At 49.5% G+C, this 21,184-nt stretch overlaps 1 protein-coding gene across 3 annotated transcripts in view; it reads left to right on the forward strand.

Moving 5' to 3' along the window:
• Nucleotides 1–21,184, forward strand: part of LOC119956502 (lethal(3)malignant brain tumor-like protein 2) — a 234,424-nt gene that overhangs the window by 196,440 nt on the left and 16,800 nt on the right. For all 3 annotated transcript variants that reach the window (XM_038783779.1, XM_038783780.1, XM_038783782.1), the window contains exon 17: nucleotides 17,082–17,183. In XM_038783779.1, the coding sequence (XP_038639707.1) occupies nucleotides 17,082–17,183 (102 nt within the window). The remainder of the gene's footprint in view (nucleotides 1–17,081; nucleotides 17,184–21,184) is intronic.

Consider the following 21,184-nt stretch of genomic DNA (forward strand, 5'->3'; position numbering starts at 1 on the left):
CTACAGCAACCTCACCCATTTAATAAACCCCACCCCAAACCCGAACCTTTCCAACACCTCCCACAAGTACCCCCACTCAACCCTGTCAAAGGCCTTCTCCGCATCCAATGCCACCACAATCTCCGCCTCTCCTTCTGCTGCCGGCATCATTATCACATTTAGCAGCCTTCGCACGTTAGTGTTCAGCTGCCTCCCCTTCACAAAACCCGTCTGATCTTCATGTATCACCCCCGGCACCCAGTCCTCTATTCTAGTGGCCAAGATCTTTGCCAGCAGCTTGGCGTCTACATTCAGCAGTGAAATTGGCCTGTATGATCCACACTGCAAGGGGTCCTTATCACGCTTCAGGATCAGGGAAATTAGCGCCCGAGACATTGTCGGGGGCAAAACACCCCCCTCCCATGCCTCGTTAAAGGTCTGAACCAACAGGGGGCCCAACAGGTCCGCGTATTTCTTATAAAATTCAACCGGGAACCCATCCGGTCCCGGCGCCTTCTCCGACTGCATGTGGCCAATCACACTGACCAGCTCCTCCAACTCGATCGGTGCCCCCAGACCCTCCACCCGTCCCTCCTCCACCCTCGGAAATCAGAGCCTGTCCAAAAAACTCTCCATTCCCCCTCCCACCGCCGGCGGCTCCGACCGGTACAGTTCCCTATAGAAGTCCCTGAAGACCCCATTGACCTCTGCCCCCTGCCGCACCACATTCCCACCCCTATCCTTCACTCCACCAATCTCCCAAGCCGTGTCCCGCTTACGAAGCTGGTGCGCCAGCATCCTGCTCGCCTTCTCTCCATACTCATAGACCGCTCCCTGCGCCTTCCTCCACTGTGTCTCTGCCTTTCTGGTGGTCAATAAATCAAACTTGGCCTGCAGGCTACACCGCTCCCCCAGCAATCCCTCCTCCGGGGCCTCCGCATACCTCTTATCTACACTCAACAGCTCCCCCACCAGTCTCTCCCTCTCCCTCCTCTCCCCCCTCTCCCTATGGGCTCGGATGGAGATCAGCTCCCCCCTAATCACTGCCTTCAGAGCCTCCCACACCATCCCCACCTGGACCTCCCCAGTATCATTGACCTCGAGGTACCTCTCGATACATCCTTGGACCCTCCTACACACCTCCTCATCCGCCAACAGCCCCACGTCCAGACGCCAAAGCGGGCGCTCGTCCCGCACCTGCCCCATCTCCAAATCCACCCAATGCGGAGCATGGTCCGAAATCACAATAGCCGAATACTCGGCCTCCTCCACCCTCGGGACCAGTCCCCTACTCAAAACAAAGAAATCAATACGGGAATAAACCCTGTGCACATGGGAGAAAAAAAGAGTACTCCCGAGCCCTCGGCCTCCCGAACCTCCAGGGATCCACTCCTCCCATCTGGTCCATAAACCCCCTCAACACCTTGGCCGCTGCCGGCCTCCTGCCTGACCTTGAACTAGAATGATCCAGTAGGGGATCCAGCATCGTATTGAAGTCCCCCCCCATGATCAAGCCCCCCCATCTCCAGGCCAGGAATACGGCCCAACATACGCCTCATGAAACCAGCATCATCCCAATTTGGGGCGTACACATTTACCAACACCACCCTCTCCCCCTGCAGCTTACCGCTCACCATCACATATCTGCCGCCACTATCAGCCACAACCTCAGACGCCTCAAACGCCACCCTCTTCCCCACCAGGATCGCCACCCCCTGGATCTTCGAGTCGAGCCCTGAATGGAAAACCTGCCCCACCCACCCCTTCCTCAGACGGACCTGGTCCGCCACCTTCAGGTGGGTCTCCTGGAGCATGGCCACGTCCGCCTTCAGCCCCTTCAGATGCGAAAACACCCAGGCCCGCTTAACCGGCCCATTCAACCCCCTCACGTTCCACGTGATCAGCCGGGTCAGGGGGCACCCCGCCCCCCTCCCCCGTCGACTAGCCATGGCCTATCGACTGCTCGCCCCTGGCCAGCACCCATTTGGCCCGTTTCCCACGGCGATAAAACCTCACCCCGACCCCCCCCCCCCGACTCACACCAGCTCCTCCCTGGCCAATCCAGCAGCAACCCGGTATTCCCCCCCCCCCCCCCAGGCTAGGACCCCTCCTAACCGCGACGCTCCCTCCATAGTACTCCCGTGAGCCAGCTAACTTCTGCTGACCCCGGCAGCTCCCGCCCTAACTCCGACCCCTCCTGATATGAGGTCCCCCCTCCTCCCCTGCATCAGCTCCTTGGCACTGCTTCAGCGCGGGAAACCCGGTCTAATAACCACGCCCCTCGCCACCAGCTCCACCCCCTCATCCCGCAGCGCGGGAAACCAGAGGAAAGCCTGCGCTCTCTCCTTCCCTTTCAAAGTACCTTTTAAGCATATTCACATGACACACTCTGTGAGTTTTCCTTCTCTCCGGCATTCTTACCACATAATTTCACCTCACTTAATTTCCTTTCAATCTGATAAGGTCCACAAAACCTAGCTTCTAAAGATTCACCTACCACTGGTAACAATACTAAAACGTTAACTCCGCAGACAGAATCCACGAACTTTGGATTTCCTGTCTGCTATCCATTTCATCACATGCTGTGCACCTTTTAAATGTTGTCTAGCCAATTCACCTGCTCTATTTAATCGTTCCCTAAAATTTGACACGTAATCCAATAATCTAATTTCCGATTTCTCACGCACCAATTTTTCCTTAAATCAATTTAAGTGGTCTTCTTACCTCATGACCAAAAATGAGTTCAAAGGGACTGAATTTGGTTGATTCATTAGGTGCATCCCTAATTGCAAACAATACGAATGGAATTCCTTTATCCCAATCCTCTGTATAATCGTGACAATAAGCCCTCAACATTCTCTTTAATCTCTGATGCCACCTTTCTAACGCTCCCTGCGATTCTGGATGGTACGCAGTTGATTTAAATTGTTTTATTCCTAAGCTATCCATAACTTATTTGAATAACTTTGAGGTAAAATTTGATCCTTGATCCAATTGTATTTCTGTGGGTAGTCCATATCTAGTAAAGAATTGAAGTAATGCCTCCACAATCCTTTTAGCTGTCATATTACGGACTGGAATGGCCTCTGGAAAACCAGTAGACACATCCATTATAGTCAAAAGATATTGATTCCCACTTTTTGTTTTAGGAAGTGGTCCTACACAATCTAAGACCCTTGTAAAAGATTCCTCAAAAGCTGGAATAAGTATTAAGGGCGCTGATTTGATCGCTGCTGGAGGTTTCCCTATCACTTGACATGTGTGACATGATTGACAAAATTTAACTACATCTTTATGTAGTCCAGGCCAATTAAAATGTTTTTGGATTTTAGCTTGAGTTTTCCTGATTCCCAAATGACCTCCCACTGGTACCTCGTGCAACTCACAACATCTCCTTTCTATACCCTACCGGCAATACTACTTGATGAACTTCTGCCCACTTTTCATCTGCCTGCATATGTAAAGGTCTCTATTTTCTCATCAAGACATCACTTTTACGGTAATAACACTCTGATATACACCCCGATTCCTCTTCCGTATGTGCTTTCTGATACATCCTGTTTATTTCTACATCTTTCTGTTGTAACTCCGCCAATTTTCCTGAACTAAAAATATCCGCCTCATCCTCCACCTTTTTATATAGAACGTAGAGTGCAGAAGGAGGCCATTCGGCCCATCAAGTCTGCACTGACCCACTTAAGCCCTCACTTCTACCCTACCCCCATAACCCAGTAACCCCTCCCTAATCTTCTTTGGTCACTAAGGGCAATTTATCACGGCCAATCCACCTAACCTGCATGTCTTTGGACTGTGGGAGGAAACCGGAGCACCCGGAGGAAACCCACGCACACACGGGGAGAACGTGCAGACTCCGCACAGACAGTGACCCAGCCGGGAATCGAACCTGGGACCCTGGCGCTGTGAAGCCACAGTGCTAACCACTGTGCTACCCTGCTGTTCTTTTCCAACCAGCTGATCAAAAATCGTTTCTGATAATAGCACTTCACCTTTATCTTCACTCTCTGATTTCTCCTCTTGTCTTAACCTGTGACTGTGTGACCGGGTTACTACACAATCCGGAAAAATCCCAGGATATTCGTCCTTCAACACTTCAGTTGTCTGATTTTCCACTGGCTTATCAACCACAGTAGGCATCACTCCCACCTGCGATCCAGCTATATCATTACCCAAGATAAACTGTATTCCTGGAAAAGATAGTTTCTCTATTACTCCTACTACCACTTCACCACTCGTCACTGGACTTTCCAACCGTACTTTATATAATGGAACACTACTCTTCTCACCCTGAATTCCACAGAGTACCAACTTTTCTGGCAACATTCTTCCCAAACTACATAACTCCTCATCTCTTACCATCAAAGATTGACTAGCTTCCGTATCTCTTAAAATTGTGACTTGTTTACCTGCTCCTTCTGATACACATGAGTAAACTTTACCCACACAAGTAAATTCTTTAAAGACATCTGGCACCTTCTTATCAATCACCTCTTGATCAGACTGGACAATCTTTTGCACCTCCTTCGCTTCACTTGGGCTTTCCTTAACCACTCTAACAAACCCCACTGTCTTATCCTGTTTCATCACATCACCTCACAAGCTCTATCTACCAACTTTGTTTGAATCAGTAATACCGATTTGTTTGTTTAGCTACCTTCTCAAATGAAATGAAAAAGGCTTCTACCTCCTTCTCATCAAACCTTGGCAATGCGTGGACATACTTAAATAGATCCCCACCAAGCCTTCGACTATGAAGCCCTTTCGCTTCATCCTCATCACTATACTCCAACTGTACGTTTTTCTTTCCATCCGCCAATCTTAACTGACTCATGTTTCATGGCCATTTTCCGAAGTTCAAACTCTCTCTCTTTCCCTGTCCCCCTCTCTCTTTCCCTGTCCCCGCTCTCTCTCTTTCCCTGTCCCCGCTCTCTCTTTCCCTGTCCCCGCTCTCTCTTTCCCTGTCCCCGCTCTCTCTTTCCCTGGTCCCTTCTCTCTCTCGTTCTCTCTTTCTTTTTCCCTGATCTGTATTTCCCTTTCTCTTTTCTTTTGTTCTGCTAGGGCCATTCTTTCTTTTCTTTTCTCCCATTACGTATTCAAGCTGCTTTAATTGTTTTTCATGTTCCAGTTGCTTGATTTGTAACTGAATTTTTACCATTTCCAATGTGTCTGACTGTATCTCAGCCAATTTTAAATGCTTAGCCACCGCCTTAATTACCTCTTCTTTTCGTACCTTGTCAGGTAATATTAAATGCATTGTGTTTGCCAAATCTAACAGTCTGTTTTTAGTCTCTGTCCGTAAGGTACTGTGTGTGACCATCTCCACCCCCACAAACTTCTGAGCCTCTGAAAGAGCCATTGTCCTCAACACACTCCCCACTTGAACTGGAATACCACACCTGAAAAGCACCCACAATATGCTCACCCCTCACTGTCTTTAATTTCATTAAGCCAATCCAATAGATCGACTTTTATCCCCAAATTTGTTATGGTTTAGTGTTTTGAGAACTCCAAAGTGTATCATAGCGTTCACCTGACCCACGACCTTTACTAGATTGTGGTATGGGGAGCACACGGCCCACTCTACAGGTGTGGTACAGCAGAAATCAAAAAGTATTTTTTGAAGCAAAACAATGTTTATTTCTGAAACCAGTAAACACTTTTTATAAACCCACAGTAAACATCTTAACAACTATCAACACCAATCCTCCCCACAGATACAATATTCTATAAGTATACCTTAATCTTTCCTTATTAACATCCAGAAGACACAAGACCCTTTTTAATACTGAGATCAGGTTTAAATTCACTACTGAGAGCAGTTATCACTTTGAAATCACCCAGTTGATCTGTACAGTCTTTAGTTTGCAGAGAGAGATCCTTATACAGCTCCTTGCTTTGCCTGCAGCTATCCAGCTCTCAAAATAAAACTAAACACACCCTGTAGCAGACAGCCTAAAACGAAAGTAAAAGCAGACAGACAGCCGAGCTCCACCCACTCTTTGACATCACTGCAGCTCTCTAATAAACACCCATTTCTTAAAGGTACTCGCACGTGACAAGTCGCTCTGCAAAGTTGCGATTTAACTTTTCAAAGTCATTGGGCTTCATTTGCTGATCGAATGCAGTCTCTCCTCGGACAGGAGGTGGTGGGGGTTCTGGTCCCACTCCGGGGATTCTAACTCGGCTATGGACTGATACTCCAGTTCAGTACCGAGGGAATGTCGGGTTGTCCGAGATCCCGTCTCCTGGACAAGACATTAAACGAAAGCCCTGCCTGACTCCTCGCCAGTCGATGGCAAACCCCCCTTGGACAAGGGAGAGGAGGGGAGTTCTCCCTGACGTCCTGACCCATCCGGCAAACAACTAAATCCGATTACCTCATTCCTACCACGTTGTAGTTTGTGGGCTACCTGAGGAGCCCAGGGCAGTATCTCGATGGAGAGCAGGGGGGAGCTCTCCCTAGACAATATTTATCCCCCAGCCAACATCACCATTGATACCGATTATCGGGTCATTAGCATGTGTCTGGGATCTTGCTGTGCAGAAATTAGCTGCTGCATTTCCTGCATGACGACAGTGACTACTATTCAAAAAGCATTATCTTTTCATGTCCCTTCCCTCCCTCACCCCTTTTAACCCCCCTCTCTCTTTCTCCCCCTTCACTCTTTCTCCCCTTCACTCTTTCTCCCCCCTCACTCTTTCTCCCCTTCACTCTTTCTCCCCTCACTCTTTCTCCCCTTCACTCTTTCTCCCCCCTCACTCTTTCTCCCCCTTCACTCTTTCTCCCCCTTCACTCTTTCTCCCCCTCACTCTTTCTCCCCCTCACTCTTTCTCCCCCTCACTCTTTCTCCCCCTCACTCTTTCTCCCCCTCACTCTTTCTCCCCCTCACTCTTTCTCCCCCTCACTTTCTCCCCTCACTCTTTCTCCCCTTCACTCTTTCTCCCCTTCACTCTTTCTCCCCTTCACTCTTTCTCCCCTTCACTCTTTCTCCCCCTTCACTCTTTCTCCCCCTTCACTCTTTATCCGCCCCCCACCCTCGCTCTTCTCCCCCCACCCTCGCTCTTTCTTCCCCCCACCCTCGCTCTTTCTTCCCCCCACCCTCGCTCTTTCTTCCCCCCACCCTCGCTCTTTCTCCCCCACCCTCGCTCTTTCTCCCCCCACCCTCGCTCTTTCTCCCCCCACCCTCGCTCTTTCTCCCCCCACCCTCGCTCTTTCTCCCCCCACCCTCGCTCTTTCTCCCCCCACCCTCGCTCTTTCTCCCCCCACCCTCGCTCTTTCTCCCCCCACCCTCGCTCTTTCTCCCCCCACCCTCGCTCTTTCTCCCCCCACCCTCGCTCTTTCTCCCCCCCCCCCTCGCTCTTTCTTCCCCCCCACCCTCGCTCTTTCTCCCCCCACCCTCGCTCTTTCTCCCCCCACCCTCGCTCTTTCTCCCCCCACCCCCGCTCTTTCTGCCCCCACCTTCGCTCTTTCTGCCCCCACCCTCGCTCTTTCTTCCCCCCACCCTCGCTCTTTCTCCCCCCACCCTCGCTCTTTCTTCCCCCCACCCTCGCTCTTTCTCCCCCCACCCTCGCTCTTTCTCCCCCCACCCTCACTCTTTCTTCCCCCCACCCTCGCTCTTTCTCCCCCCACCCTCGCTCTTTCTCCCCCACCCTCGCTCTTTCTTCCCCCCACCCTCGCTCTTTCTTTCCCCCACCCTCGCTCTTTCTCCCCCCACCTCGCTCTTTCTTCCCCCCACCCTCGCTCTTTCCCCCCCACCCTCGCTCTTTCTCCCCCCACCCTCGCTCTTTCTCCCCCCACCCTCGCTCTTTCTTCCCCCCACCCTCGCTCTTTCTCCCCCACCCTCGCCCTTTTCTCTCCCCCCGGCCCTAACGACCTTCAGCCCTGTTGATGTAAACTGTGGTATCGGCTCCGATCTCGACGCCTCTTTCTCTCTCTCCCCCGCGCCAACTGACTTGCCGGCTATTTCTAGCGTTTTCCTTTCTTTGCGATATGCCAGCTCTGGTTTTACCGGGTGGCGTCACCGGTTGGCCCAGCCGTGAGTGGGGAATTGCGCCGTGACAATTTGCTGACTCAATCCGGAACCGTGCCGGACGGAGTGACGGTGAGAGAGAGAGCGCAGCCCAGTATCGGTGGCTGCAATACGGCAAGACTGACGTTACTGAACACAAACTGTCGTCTCACCGGATAATCTCCGCCGGGGGGGGGGCATGTTATGGGCCAGGGTTTAGAGAACCCCAAAGTATATCATGGAGTTCACCTGACCCACAACTTTTACTACATTGCGGTATGGGGAGCACACGGCCCACTCTACAGGTGTGGTACAGCAGAAATGGAAAAATATTTCTTAAAGCAAAACAATGTTTATTCTATGAACTCAAGTTAACCTTTTTAAAACATACAGTGTACATCTTAGCAACCATTAATACAAATACAACCCCCAAAGACTACAACACTAAGTAATCCTTTAAGCTTTCATTTTAACATCCATAAGACTGAAAACAACTTTTACCAGAAGCCCATCAGGTTAAAGTCACTACTGTTATTAGTTTTAAATCACCAGGATCGATTTACAGTCTTCAGATTACAGAGAGAGTTTCATACACCTTCTGGCTGTGACTGCAGCTACCCAGCTCTGAAAACGAAACTAAACCACACCCTGCAGCAAACAGCCTAAAACGAAAGTAAAAAGCCGACACAGCCCATCTCCACCCACTCTCTGACATCACTGATAAAGACCCATTTCTTAAAGGTACATTTCTTAAACACCCATTTCTTAACGGTACTCTCACATGACAGGGGGCTGGCGTTAAACTGAACCAAGGCCAATACCGTACATCATTGTGTTGGAGAGGCAGCTGCCCTCTCTGAACTGAAGCACATTCTGTCCATCGTTAATATCTGTAATTCTTTACTGATCGTTGTGAGTCATCGTTGTAATGAATATTAATCATGACAATAAACCACATTTATATGATATCTGTTTGACTTTCCTTCTGTCTTTTCTGAACGAATGACTGATTACTCCTCTTGTGCTCCGAATTGGCAGGAGGCCATTCGGCCCTTCGAATGAGCAATTCGCTTTGTGCCATTTTCCTGCCTTCTCCCCACAATCCTGCCCATTCTCCCTCTTCCAATTTAATCCTCTAATTCCCTTTTTGAACCTGCCTGCACCTCGCTCAAGGGCACCACGTTCCAAACCCCGACCACTCGCTGTTCCCCCTCGTGTCTCCGTCAGGCCTTCTGCCTGTCTGCTAAAATCCTGAGCCCACCGGCCAAGGGGAGCAGTTTCTATCTAACCACTCTGCCCCGATCCTTGGTCATCTTTTTTAATTTTTTTTTTTTAAATTTAGAGTACCCAATTATTTTTTCCAATTAAGGGGCAATTTAGCACGGCCAATCCACCCACCCTGCACATCTTTGGGTTGTGGGGGTGAAACCCACGCAGACACGGGGAGAATGTGCAAACTCCACACGGACAGTGACCCAGGGCCGGGATTCGAACCCGGGTCCTCAGCGCCGTAGGCAGCAATGCTAACCACTGTGCCACCGTGCTGCCCCGATCCTTGGTCATCTTGAACAACTCCATCAAATCTCCTTTCCCCCTCTTCGCTGAGGAAAGATAACTGAAGTTCCTCACCCCCCCCCAGGATCCGTCGGACTGCGATGATTATGTTTTGGTCCCTTCCAAGGGAGGTGATCTCCAACGGTTAGATCTGTAGGTGCCCTGGGGGCTTCAGTGTAACCCAGTCGAAAGAGCAGGAAGTCCCAGGTTCGATTCCCACTCCTTCCGGTCTTTGGCAGTGACGTTGCAGTTTTCCTGCCGGCCGTGGATCAGTAGGCCAGACACCTCTCTTCGGAGTTGTAGCATTGTGTGCTGCGGCCCCATTCCAGAGATTTGAGCCCGTGATATTCAGAGCTGTACTGAGGGAGTGCTGCAGCGCAGGAGGGACAGTCTTTTGGATGAAATATTAAACCAAGGCCTCATCGCACTTTTATCCATAAGACCCCGGAACTTTTGTTTTGAAGACGAAGAAGAGTTATCTACAATTGTCTCTGTCGATAGTTGATCCCTCAATCGGCATAACAGAAATAGATCATCTGGTCTGCATAACTGCTCATGGGAGCTTGCTGTGTGGAAACTGAGCCATGTTTCCTTAATTACTGTGTTGTTCCTCGTGGCTTAATAAAGCTCGTGGTCTCAAAGTTGGAGAAGATGCTTTATTGTGAATTCGTTCTGCCTTCAGAGCGTAACTTACGGCTACCTCAAATGCTGCCTGCCTGTGTGTCTGTGTCCTGCTACCAGTTCTGCCTTCTGTGAAGTGTGTCCTCACTTCCTGTCCCTGTGTATTTCTAGCTCTCCCGTGCTCCCTCTAGTGCTTGCTCAGTTGTATTACATCTACACTGATACACAATCACCACAATTACAACATCCACTGCGCTTCAAAAGCTCTTCACTGGTTATGAAGCACACTTGGGGGGGGGGCTGAAAGGCGCTATATAAATGCTTATTTTTCATGCCCCTGACTGCTGTGTGGTAAGAGAAGCTGAGAATGATGTAGGTTGATGGAATCGCCATGCTAAAGTTGCCCCTCAGTGCCCGAAGATGTGAAGGTGAGATGGGGTCATGGGGATAGGGTGAGGGGGTGGGCCTAGGAAGGGTGCTCTTTTCGGAGGGACGGTGGAGACTCGATGGGCCGAATGGTCCCCTTCATAGAATCATAGACTTTACAGTATAGAAGGAGGCCATTCGGCCCATCGAGTCTGCAACGGCCCTTACAAAGAGCACCCTACTGGAGCCCACGTATCTACCCTATCCCCGAAACCCAGTAACCCCCACTTAACATTTTTGGACACTAAGGGCAATTGAGCACCTAACCTGCATATCTTTGGGCTGTGGGAGGAAACCGGAGCACCCGGAGGGAACCCACGCAGATGTGGGGAGAACGTGCAGACTCCACACAGACAGTGACCCAGCCGCTCCCTTCTGCACTGTAGAGACTCTATTCTATGGATCCTATGAGCAGGAGTAGGCCACTCGGCCCCTTGAGCTTGCTCCACCATTCAATAGGATCATGGCTGATCTGATTGTGAACTCACCCCCACATTCCTGCCTACCCCTGATAATGTGCCCCCCCCCCCCCAGCCCCCACTCCCTCGTTAATCAGAATCTATCCAACTCTGCCTTAAAAATATAGAAGGATTCTGCTACCACCGGGGTGGCACAGTGGTTAGCACTTCTGCCTCACGGCGCCGAGGTAGAAGGTTCAATCCCAGCCCTGGGTCACTGTCCGTGTGGAGTTTGCACATTCTCCCCGTGTCTGCGTGGGTTTCGCCCCCACAACCCAAAGAACAGCATGCCGCTGTTCAGAGAGACTTGGGTGTGCTAGTGCATGAGTCACAGAAGGTTGGTTTACAAGTGCAACAGGTGATTAAGAAGGCAAATGGAATTTTGTCCTTCATTGCTAGAGGGATGGAGTTTAAGACTAGGGAGGTTATGCTGCAATTGTATAAGGTGTTAGTGCGGCCACACATGGAGTATTGTGTTCAGTTTTGGTCTCCTTACTTGAGAAAGGACGTACTGGCGCTGGAGGGTGTGCAGAGGAGATTCACTAGGTTAATCCCAGAGCTGAAGGGGTTGGATTATGAGGAGAGGTTGAGTAGACTGGGACTGTACTCATTGGAATTTAGAAGGATCTTATAGAAACATTTAAAATTATGAAGGGAATAGATAGGATAGATGCGGGCAGGTTGTTTCCACTGGCGGGTGAAAGCAGAACTAGGGGACATAGCCTCAAAATAAGGGGAAGTAGATTTAGGACTGAGTTTAGGAGGAACTTCTTCACCCAAAGGGTTGTGAATCTATGGAATTCCTTGCCCAGTGAAGCAGTTGAGGCTCCTTCATTACATGTTTTTAAGGTAAAGATAGATAGTTTTTTGAAGAATAAAGGGATTAAGGGTTATGGTGTTCGGGCCGGAAAGTGGAGCTGAGTCCACAAAAGATCAGCCATGATCTCATTGAATGGCGGAGCAGGCTCGAGGGGCCAGATGGCCGACTCCTGCTCCTAGTTCTTATGTTCTTATGTTCTTATGTTCTTATGTGCAGGGTAGGTGGATTGGCCAAGTTAAATTGCCCCTTCATTGGGAAAAAATAGAATTTGGTACCGTAAATGATTTTTAAAAAAAGATTTTGCTCCCACTGTCTTTGGAGGAAGAGAGTTTCCAAAGACTCTCAATCCTCTTCGGAGAAAGATTCTCCTCCTCTCTCTCTGGGTGGGTGAAGGAAACGATGAGGATGTACAATGTTGAAATGATTAGTGATATCGCAGAACATTGGGCAAAATCTCAGAAAGCAGCAAAGGATGGCGAGGGGAAAAAAGATGCGGAAAGTGAAGTATGAGAGAAAGCTAGCAAGAAATATAAAACCAGATAGTCATGTGTATAAAAAGGAGGAGATTAGCCAAGTGAGCGTTGGTCTCTTCAGAGTGAGACTCGGGAATTCATGGGAAGCAAGGGAATGGCAGAGACTTTGAGCGAGTATTTTGTATCCATCTTCAGAGTGGGAGACAGAAAAGTCATCCCAAGAATAGGAGAGAGGGAGATAGAGATAGAGATAGAGAAATACAGCACAGAACAGGCCCTTCGGCCCACGATGTTGCGCCGAACTTATGTCCTAGGTTAATCATAGAATTTTGGACAATTTGTCATGGCCAATCCACCCAACCTGCACATCTTTGGACTGTGGGAGGAAACCGGAGTACCCGGAGGAAACCCACGCAGTCACGGGGAGGATGTGCAGACTCCACACAGACAGTGACCCAAGTCGAAATCGAACTTGGGACCCTGGAGCTGTGAAGCAATTGTGCTATCCACAATGCTACCGTGCTGCCCTTAAGAAGTTAACCTACACTCCCTTATTCTACCCTAATCCAAGTACCTATCCAATAGCCGTTTGAAGGTCCATAAATTTTCCGACTCAACTACTACCACAGGCAGTGCATTCCATGCCCCCACTACTCTCTGGGTAAAGAACCTACCTCTGACATCCCTTCTATATCTTCCACCATTTATCTTAAATTTATGTCCCCTTGTAATGGTGTGTTCCACCCGGGGAAAAAGTCTCTGACTATCTACTCTATCTATTCCCCTGATCATCTTATAAACCTCTATCAAGTCGCCCCTCATCCTTCTCCGTTCCAATGAGAAAAGGCCCAGCACCCTCAATCTTTCCTCGTATGACCTACTCTCCATTCCAGGCAACATCCTGGTAAATCTCCTTTGCACCTTTTCCAAAGCTTCCACATCCTTCCTAAAATGAGATGACCAGAACTGCACACAGTACTCCAAATGTGGCCTGACCAAGGTTTTGTACAGCTGCATCATCACCTCACGGCTCTTAAATTCAATCCCTCTGCTAATGAACGCTAGCACACCATAGGCCTTCTTCACAGCTCTATCCACTTGAGTGGCAACTTTCAAAGAACAATGAACATAGACCCCAAGATCTCTCTGCTCCTCCACATTGCCAAGAACCCTACCATTAACCCTGTATTCCGCATTCAGATTTGTCCTTCCAAAATGGACAACCTCACACTTGTCAGGGTTAAACTCCATCTGCCACTTCTCAGCCCAGCTCTGCATCCTATCTATGTCTCTTTGAAGCCGACAACAGCCCTCCTCACTATCCACAACTCCACCAATCTTCGTATCATCTGCAAATTTACTGACCCACCCTTGAACTCCCTCATCCAAGTCGTTAATGAAAATCACAAACAGCAGAGGACCCAGAACTGATCCCTGCGGTACGCCACTGATAACTGGGCTCCAGGCTGAATATTTGCCATCCACCACAACTCTCTGTCTTCTATCGGTTAGCCAGTTTGTTATCCAACTGGCCAAATTTCCCACTATCCCATGCCTCCTTACTTTCTGCATAAGCCTACCATGGGGAACCTTATCAAATGCCTTACTAAAATCCATGTACACTACATCCACTGCTTTACCTTCATCCACATGCTTGGTCACCTCTTCAAAGAATTCAATAAGACTTGTAAGGCAAGACCTACCCCTCACAAATCCGTGCTGACTATCCCTAATCAAGCAATGCCTTTCCAGATGCTCAGAAATCCTATCCCTCAGTACCCTTTCCATTACTTTGCCTACCACCGAAGTAAGACTAACTGGCCTGTAATTCCCAGGGTTATCCCTATTCCCTTTTTTGAACAGGGGCACGACATTCGCCACTCTCCAATCCTCTGGTACCACCCCTGTTGACAGCGAGGACGAAAAGATCATTGCCAACGGCTCTGCAATTTCATTTCTTGCTTCCCATAGAATCCTTGGATATATCCCGTCAGGCCCGGGGGACTTGTCTATCCTCAAGTTTTTCAAAACGCGCAACACATCTTCCTTCCTGACAAGTATCTCCTCAAGCTTATCAGTCTGCTTCACGCTGTCCTCTCCAACAATATGGCCCCTCTCATTTGTAAATACTGAAGAAAAATACTTGTTCAAGACCTCTCCTATCTCTTCAGACTCAATACACAATCTCCCGCTACTGTCCTTAATCGGACCTACTCTCACTCTAGTCATTCTCATATTTCTCACGTATGTGTAAAAGGCCTTGGGGTTTTCCTTGATCCTACCCGCCAAAGATTTTTCATGCCCTCTCTTAGCTCTCCTAATCCCTTTCTTCAGTTCCCTCCTGGCTATCTTGTATCCCTCCAGCGCACTGTCTGAACCTTGTTTCTTCAGCCTTGCATAAGTCTCCTTCTTCCTCTTAACAAGACATTCAACCTCTCTTGTCAACCATGGTTCCCTCACTCGACCATCTCTTCCCTGCCTGACAGGGACATACATATCAAAGACACGCAGTACCTGATCCTTGAACAAGTTCCACATTTCACTTGTGTCCTTCCCTGACAGCCTATGTTCCCAACTTCTGCACTTCAATTCTTGTCTGACAGCATTGTATTTACCCTTCCCCCAATTATAAACCTTGCCCTGTTGCTCGCACCTATCCCTCTCCATTACTAAAGTGAAAGTCACAGAATTGTGGTCACTACCTCCAAAATGCTCCCCCACTAACAAATCTATCACCTGCCCTGGTTCATTACCAAGTACTAAATCCAATATGGCCTCCCCTCTGGTCGGACAATCTACATACTGTGTTAGAAAAGCTTCCTGGACACACTGCACAAACACTACCCCATCCAAACTATTTGATCTAAAGAGTTTCCACTCAATGTTTGGGAAGTTGAAGTCGCCCATGACTACTACCCTGTGACTTCTGCACCTTTCCAGAATCTGTTTCCCAATCTGTTCCTCCACATCTCTGCTGCTATTGGGGGGCCTATAGAACACTCCCAACAAGGTGACTGCTCCTTTCCTATTTCTAACTTCAACCCATATTACCTCAGTAGGCAGATCCCCCTCGAACTGTCTTTCTGCAGCTGTTATACTATCTCTAATTTAACAATGCCACCCCCCCACCTCTTTTACCACCCTCCCTAATCTTGTTGAAACATCTATAACCAGGGACCTCCAACAACCATTTCTGCCCCTCTTCTATCCAAGTTTCCGTGATGGCCACCACATCGTAGTCCCAAGTACCGATCCATGCATTAAGTTCACCCACCTTATTCCTGATGCTTCTTGCATTAAAGTATACACACTTATATATATATCCCCAATTCTTCCCTCCCCTTCCACATCCGGAAGCAGCAGTCGCTCCAGCAGGGTGTGTATCCCAGTAACCTAGGGAACCCCCTCCAGACCTTTCACGCAAAGTCCCCAACCTGCAAATACCTGAGCTCCCTCCCCCTCGGCAGCTCTACCCTCTCCCTTAGCTCCTCCAGGTTGGTGAACCCTTCCTCCAAATACATATCCCTCGCCTTGACCAGCTCCACTTCCCTCAACCTCCTGTATACACTATCCATCTTCCTCGGCTCAAACCCATGATTCTCGCACAGCGGCGTTAACACCGTGATCCCTTCTCCGTTAAATCCCTCAGCTGATTCCATATCTTCACCGTGGACTGCACCACTGGGCTCCCTGAATACCTACTCGGAGCCATTGGCAATGCTGCCGTCACCATAGCCCTCAGACTAGACCCCTTACAGGATTCCTCCTCCATCCTAACCCACTCTACCCCTTCCCACCACCGCCGCACCTTGTCCACATTCGCCGCCCAATAATAATGGAGCAAGTTCGGCAACACCAACCCCCTCTGGTGCCTCTGTAGCAGGGCCCTCCCCACCCTCGGCACCTTCCCCACCCATACAAAGTCCAAAATAATCGTGTCCACTTTCCGAAAAAAGGCTTTTGGTATAAAGATCGGTAGAGCCTGAAAGAGAAACAATAATCTCGGCAGAATATTCATTTTCACCACTTGGACCCTCCCCGCCAACGTTAAGTGCAGTGTCTCCCACCTCCTAAGATCCTCCCTGGCCTCCTCCACCAGCTTTGTTAAGTTCCACTTATGGAGCCCCAAATACCTAAACCTATCCCTCGCTACCGTAAATGGCACCCCCCCTAAATTAGCCCGCTGTGCCAGCTCATTCACCGGGAATACCTCGCTTTTCCCTCCATTCAGCTTGTATCCCGAGAACCCTCCAAACCTCCCCAACAGGCCCATAATCCTTCCCATACTCTCCAATGGATCCGAAACATACAGCAACAGGTCATCGGCATAGAGCGATACCCGATGCTCCCTCTGTCCCCTCACAAACCCCTGCCACTCTGCCGACCCCCCTGAGATCCATCACCAATGGCTCTATGGCCGGCGCAAATAACAACGGCGACATCGGGCACCCCTGCTACCTGTTCCAACCCTTCGAAAGAGCTAATCACCGGGCGGTTTCCTAGCCCATGTTTGACCTGAAGCCATGAGACGTCCTGGGGTTCAGAGTCGATGTTGAGGACCCAGGGCAACTCACTCCTGATTGTATACCAATGTGCCGCTTCTGCTGGTCAGTCCCCCCTCGCACCCTCCCCTCTCCCAAATAGCCCTGCGGACGATGTCCCCTTTTAGTGCCTTTTCCTTTTTGAAAGTTGCTATTAAACCGGTTTCCAAATTCCTTTTCAGAATGTGTGAGTTTGGACAGAAACCGTCTGGCTGCTGTTGAAATCTCTGCTTCGAGCGGCTTCTGGAGGACGTTTGTGAAGGGGGCGAGTTTGCGCTGTTCTGGTAAGCTTGCCCAGCTGCAGATTAACAAAGTTTCTTCAGAACTTCAAACCTTTCTGCTAAATCAAACATGGGAAATACAGGAAGGCTTTCCTCTGGTCAATATTATAAGCCAATTTCAGGATGCGTCCTTTCTCTGGACCTGAAACCTGGGTTTCAACACAATGACAAAAAATTGGTGATTATTATTGTCAATAATGATCATCAGTAATGTTATTTTTCGACCGTTCTTAATATTATATACACTGTGTGGTTACTGAAACCGGACCGACAGCCGGCATCGACCGAGGTACCAGAGACGGCAGTGGCAAACCCAGCCCTGTCAAACCTGCAAAGCCCTTACTAACATCTGGGGGCTTGTGCCAACGTAGGGCGAGCTGTCTCACAGACTGGTCAAGCAACAGCCTGACAGTCATACTGACAGAATCATACCTTACAGACAATGTCCCAGACACCACTGTTACCATCCCTGGGTATAAAGAACAAAGAAAATTACAGCACAGGAACAGGCCCTTCGGCCCTCCCAGCCTGCACCGATCCAGATCCTTTATCTAAACCTGTTGCCTATTTTCCAAGGTCTACTTCCCTCTGTTCCCACCCGTTCATATACCTGTCTAGATGCTTCTTAAATGATGCTATCGTGCCCGCCTCTACCACCTCCGCTGGCAAAGCGTTCCAGGCACCCACCACCCTCTGCGTAAAAAACTTTCCACGCACATCTCCCTTAAACTTTCCCCCTCTCACCTTGAAATCGTGACCCCTTGTAACTGACACCCCCACTCTTGGGAAAAGCTTGTTGCTATCCACCCTGTCCATACCTCTCATAATTTTGTAGACCTCAATCAGGTCCCCCCTCAACCTCCGTCTTTCCAACGAAAACAATCCTAATCCTGTCTCACCGGTAGGGCAGACCCAGCAGAGGTGGGGGCGGCACAGTGGGATACAGTCGGAAGGGAGTTGCCCTGGGAGTCCTCAACATCGACTCTGAACCCCATGAAGTCCCATGGCTTCAGGTTAAACATGGGCACGGAAACCTCCAGCTGATTACCACATACCGGCCACCATCAGCTGATGAATCAGTTACTCCTCCACATTGAACACCACTTGGAGGAAGCACTGAGGGTGGCAAGGGCACAGAATATACTCTGGGTGGGGGTCTTCAATGTCCATCACCCAGAGTAGCTCGGTGGTACCACCACAGACCGAGCTGGCCGGGTCCTAAAGGACAATAGCTGCTAGACTGGGACTGCAGCAGGTGGTGAGGGAACCAACAAGAGGGACAAACATACCTGGCCCCATCCTCACCAACCTGCCTGCTGCAGATGTGTCTGTCCCTGACAGTATCGGTAGGAGTGACCACAGCACAGGCCTTGTGGAGACAAAGTCCCGTCTTCACATTGAGGATCCCCTCCATCGTGTTGTGTGGCACTCCCACCGTGCTGAATGGGATAGACTTCGAACAGATCGAGCAACTCAAGACTGGGCATCCATGAGGCGCTGTGGGCCATCAGCAGCAGCAGAATTGTATTCAACCACAATCTGTAACCTCATGGCCCAGCATATCCCCCACTCTAACATTCCCACCCAGCCAGGGGATCAACCCTGGTTCAATGAAGAGTGCAGGAGAGGATGCCAGGAGCAACATCAGGCATAGCGGAAAATGGGGTGTCAAACTGGTGAAGCTACAACACAGGATTACTTATTGCCAAACAGCATAAGCAGCAAGTAATAGACAGAGCTCAGCAATTCCACATCCAATGGATCAGATCAAAGCCCTGCAGTTCTGCCACATCCAGCCGTGAATGGTGGTGGTAGACAATTTTTTAAAAATAAAATTTAGAGTACCCAATTTGTTTTCTCCAATTAAGGGGCAATTTAGCATTGCTAATCCACCTACCCTGCACATCTTTGGGTTGTGGAGGATCCTGGGAGAATGTGAAAACTCCACACAGACAGTGACCGGGGCTGGGATCGAACCCGGGTCCTCAGCTCCGTTGGAGGCAGTGCTAACCACAGTGCCACCCTGTGGTAGGTAATGAAACAACTCACTGGAGGATTGGATTGGATTGGATTTGTTTATTGTCACGTGTACCGAGGTACAGTGAAAAGTATTTTTCTGCAAGCAGCTCAACAGATCATTCAGTACATTGGAAGAAAGGGAATTGAACAGAATTCAAGAAAGTACATGAGAATACATAATAGGGCTACACAATATATACAATGTAACTACATAAGCATTGGCATCGGATGAAGCATACAGGGTGTAGTATTAATGAGGACAGTCCATAAAAGGGTCGTTAGGAGTCTGGTGACAGTGGGGAAGAAGCTGTTTTTGAGTCTGTTCGTCCGTGTTCTCAGACTTCTGAATCTCCTGCCCGATGGAAGAAGTTGGAAAAGTGAGTAAGCCGGGTGGGAGGGATCCTTGATTATGCTGCCTGCTTTCCCCCGGCAGCGGGAGGTGTAGATGGAGTCCATGGATGGGAGGCAGGTTCGTGTGATGGACTGGGCGGTATTCACGACTCTCTGAAGTTCCTTGCGGTCCTGGGCCGAGCAGTTGCCATACCAGGCTGTGATGCAGCCCGAGAGGAGACTCTCCAAACATCACCATCCTCAATGATGGAGGAGTCCATCACATCTGTGCACAAAACAAGGTTGAGGATATTCGCAATAATATTCAGCCGGAAGTGCCGAGTGGATGATCCATCTGGGTCTCCTCCGGAGGTCCCCAGCATCACGGATATCAGTCTTCAGCCAATACGATTCACTCCCCGTGATAGCAAAGTAACGGCTGAAGGCGCCGGATGCTGCAAAGGCTCTGGGCCCTGACACTATTCCAGAAATAGTACTGAAGACTTGTGCTGCACCTGGGGCAGCACGGTGGCACAGTGGTTAGCACTGCTGCCTCAGGGCGCCAAGGTCCCAGGTTCGATCCCGGCTCTGGGTCACTGTCCGTGTGGGGTTTGCACATTCTCCCTGTGTTTGCATGGGTTTCGCCCCCACAACCCAAAGATGTGCAGGCTAGGTGGATTGGCCACGCTAAACTGCCCCTTAATTGGAAAAATTAATTGGTTACTAAATCAATTGGCTACTCTAAATTTTTTTTTAAATTTGCTGCACCCCTAGCCAATCTGTTCCAGTACAACTACAACACTGGCACTGGGCGACATGGTGGCACAATGTTTAGCAATGCTGCCTCACAGCTCCAGGGTCCCAGGTTCGATTCCTGGCCTTGGGTCACTGTCTGTGCAGAGTCTGCACATTCTCCCCGTGTCTGCGTGGGTTTCCTCCGGGTGCTCCGGTTTCCTCCCACAAGTCCCGAAAGACGTGCTTGTTGGGTGAATTGGACATTCTGAATTCTCCCTCTGTGTACCCGAACAGGCGCCGGAATGTGGCGACTAGGGGCTTTTCACAGTAACTTCATTGCAGTGTTAATGTAAGCCTACTTGGGACAATAAAGATTATTATTATAATTATTATAATAATTATTATTACTTTTGACCAGTTTACTTTTTCAAAGGTTTAACCGAGGGTGTCTTTAGTTACAAGGAAACAAACCACAAACACAAGTTCAAAATTCAACAATCTATATTCACACAATTTGCCCTTGTATTCCCCACGTAAAACAAGAGGATACCCCAGATTGCAGTGCACTACCCGTAAAGATGGCTTGGTAGGCTGCGAGTGTGACCGCTAGAATTCCTCTGGCACCTCTGGAGGGCATTAGCTACGAGGAGAGTTTGGATAAACAAGGTTTATTCTCACTAGAACGACGGAGGTTGAGGGCAACATGATAGATGTCTAAAAGATTATGAGGGGCATAGACAGGGTGGATAGTCGGAGGCTTTTTCCCAGGGTGGAAGAGTCAATTACTAGGGGGCATAGGTTTAAGGTGCGAGGGGCAAGGTTTAGAGGAGATGTACGAGGGACGTGTTTTACACAGAGGGTAGTGGGTGCCTGGAACTCGCTGCCGGAGGAGGGGGTGGAAGCAGGGACGATAGTGACGT

This window comes from Scyliorhinus canicula, chromosome 23 (assembly GCF_902713615.1).
Source record: "Scyliorhinus canicula chromosome 23, sScyCan1.1, whole genome shotgun sequence".
NCBI lineage: Eukaryota > Metazoa > Chordata > Chondrichthyes > Carcharhiniformes > Scyliorhinidae > Scyliorhinus > Scyliorhinus canicula.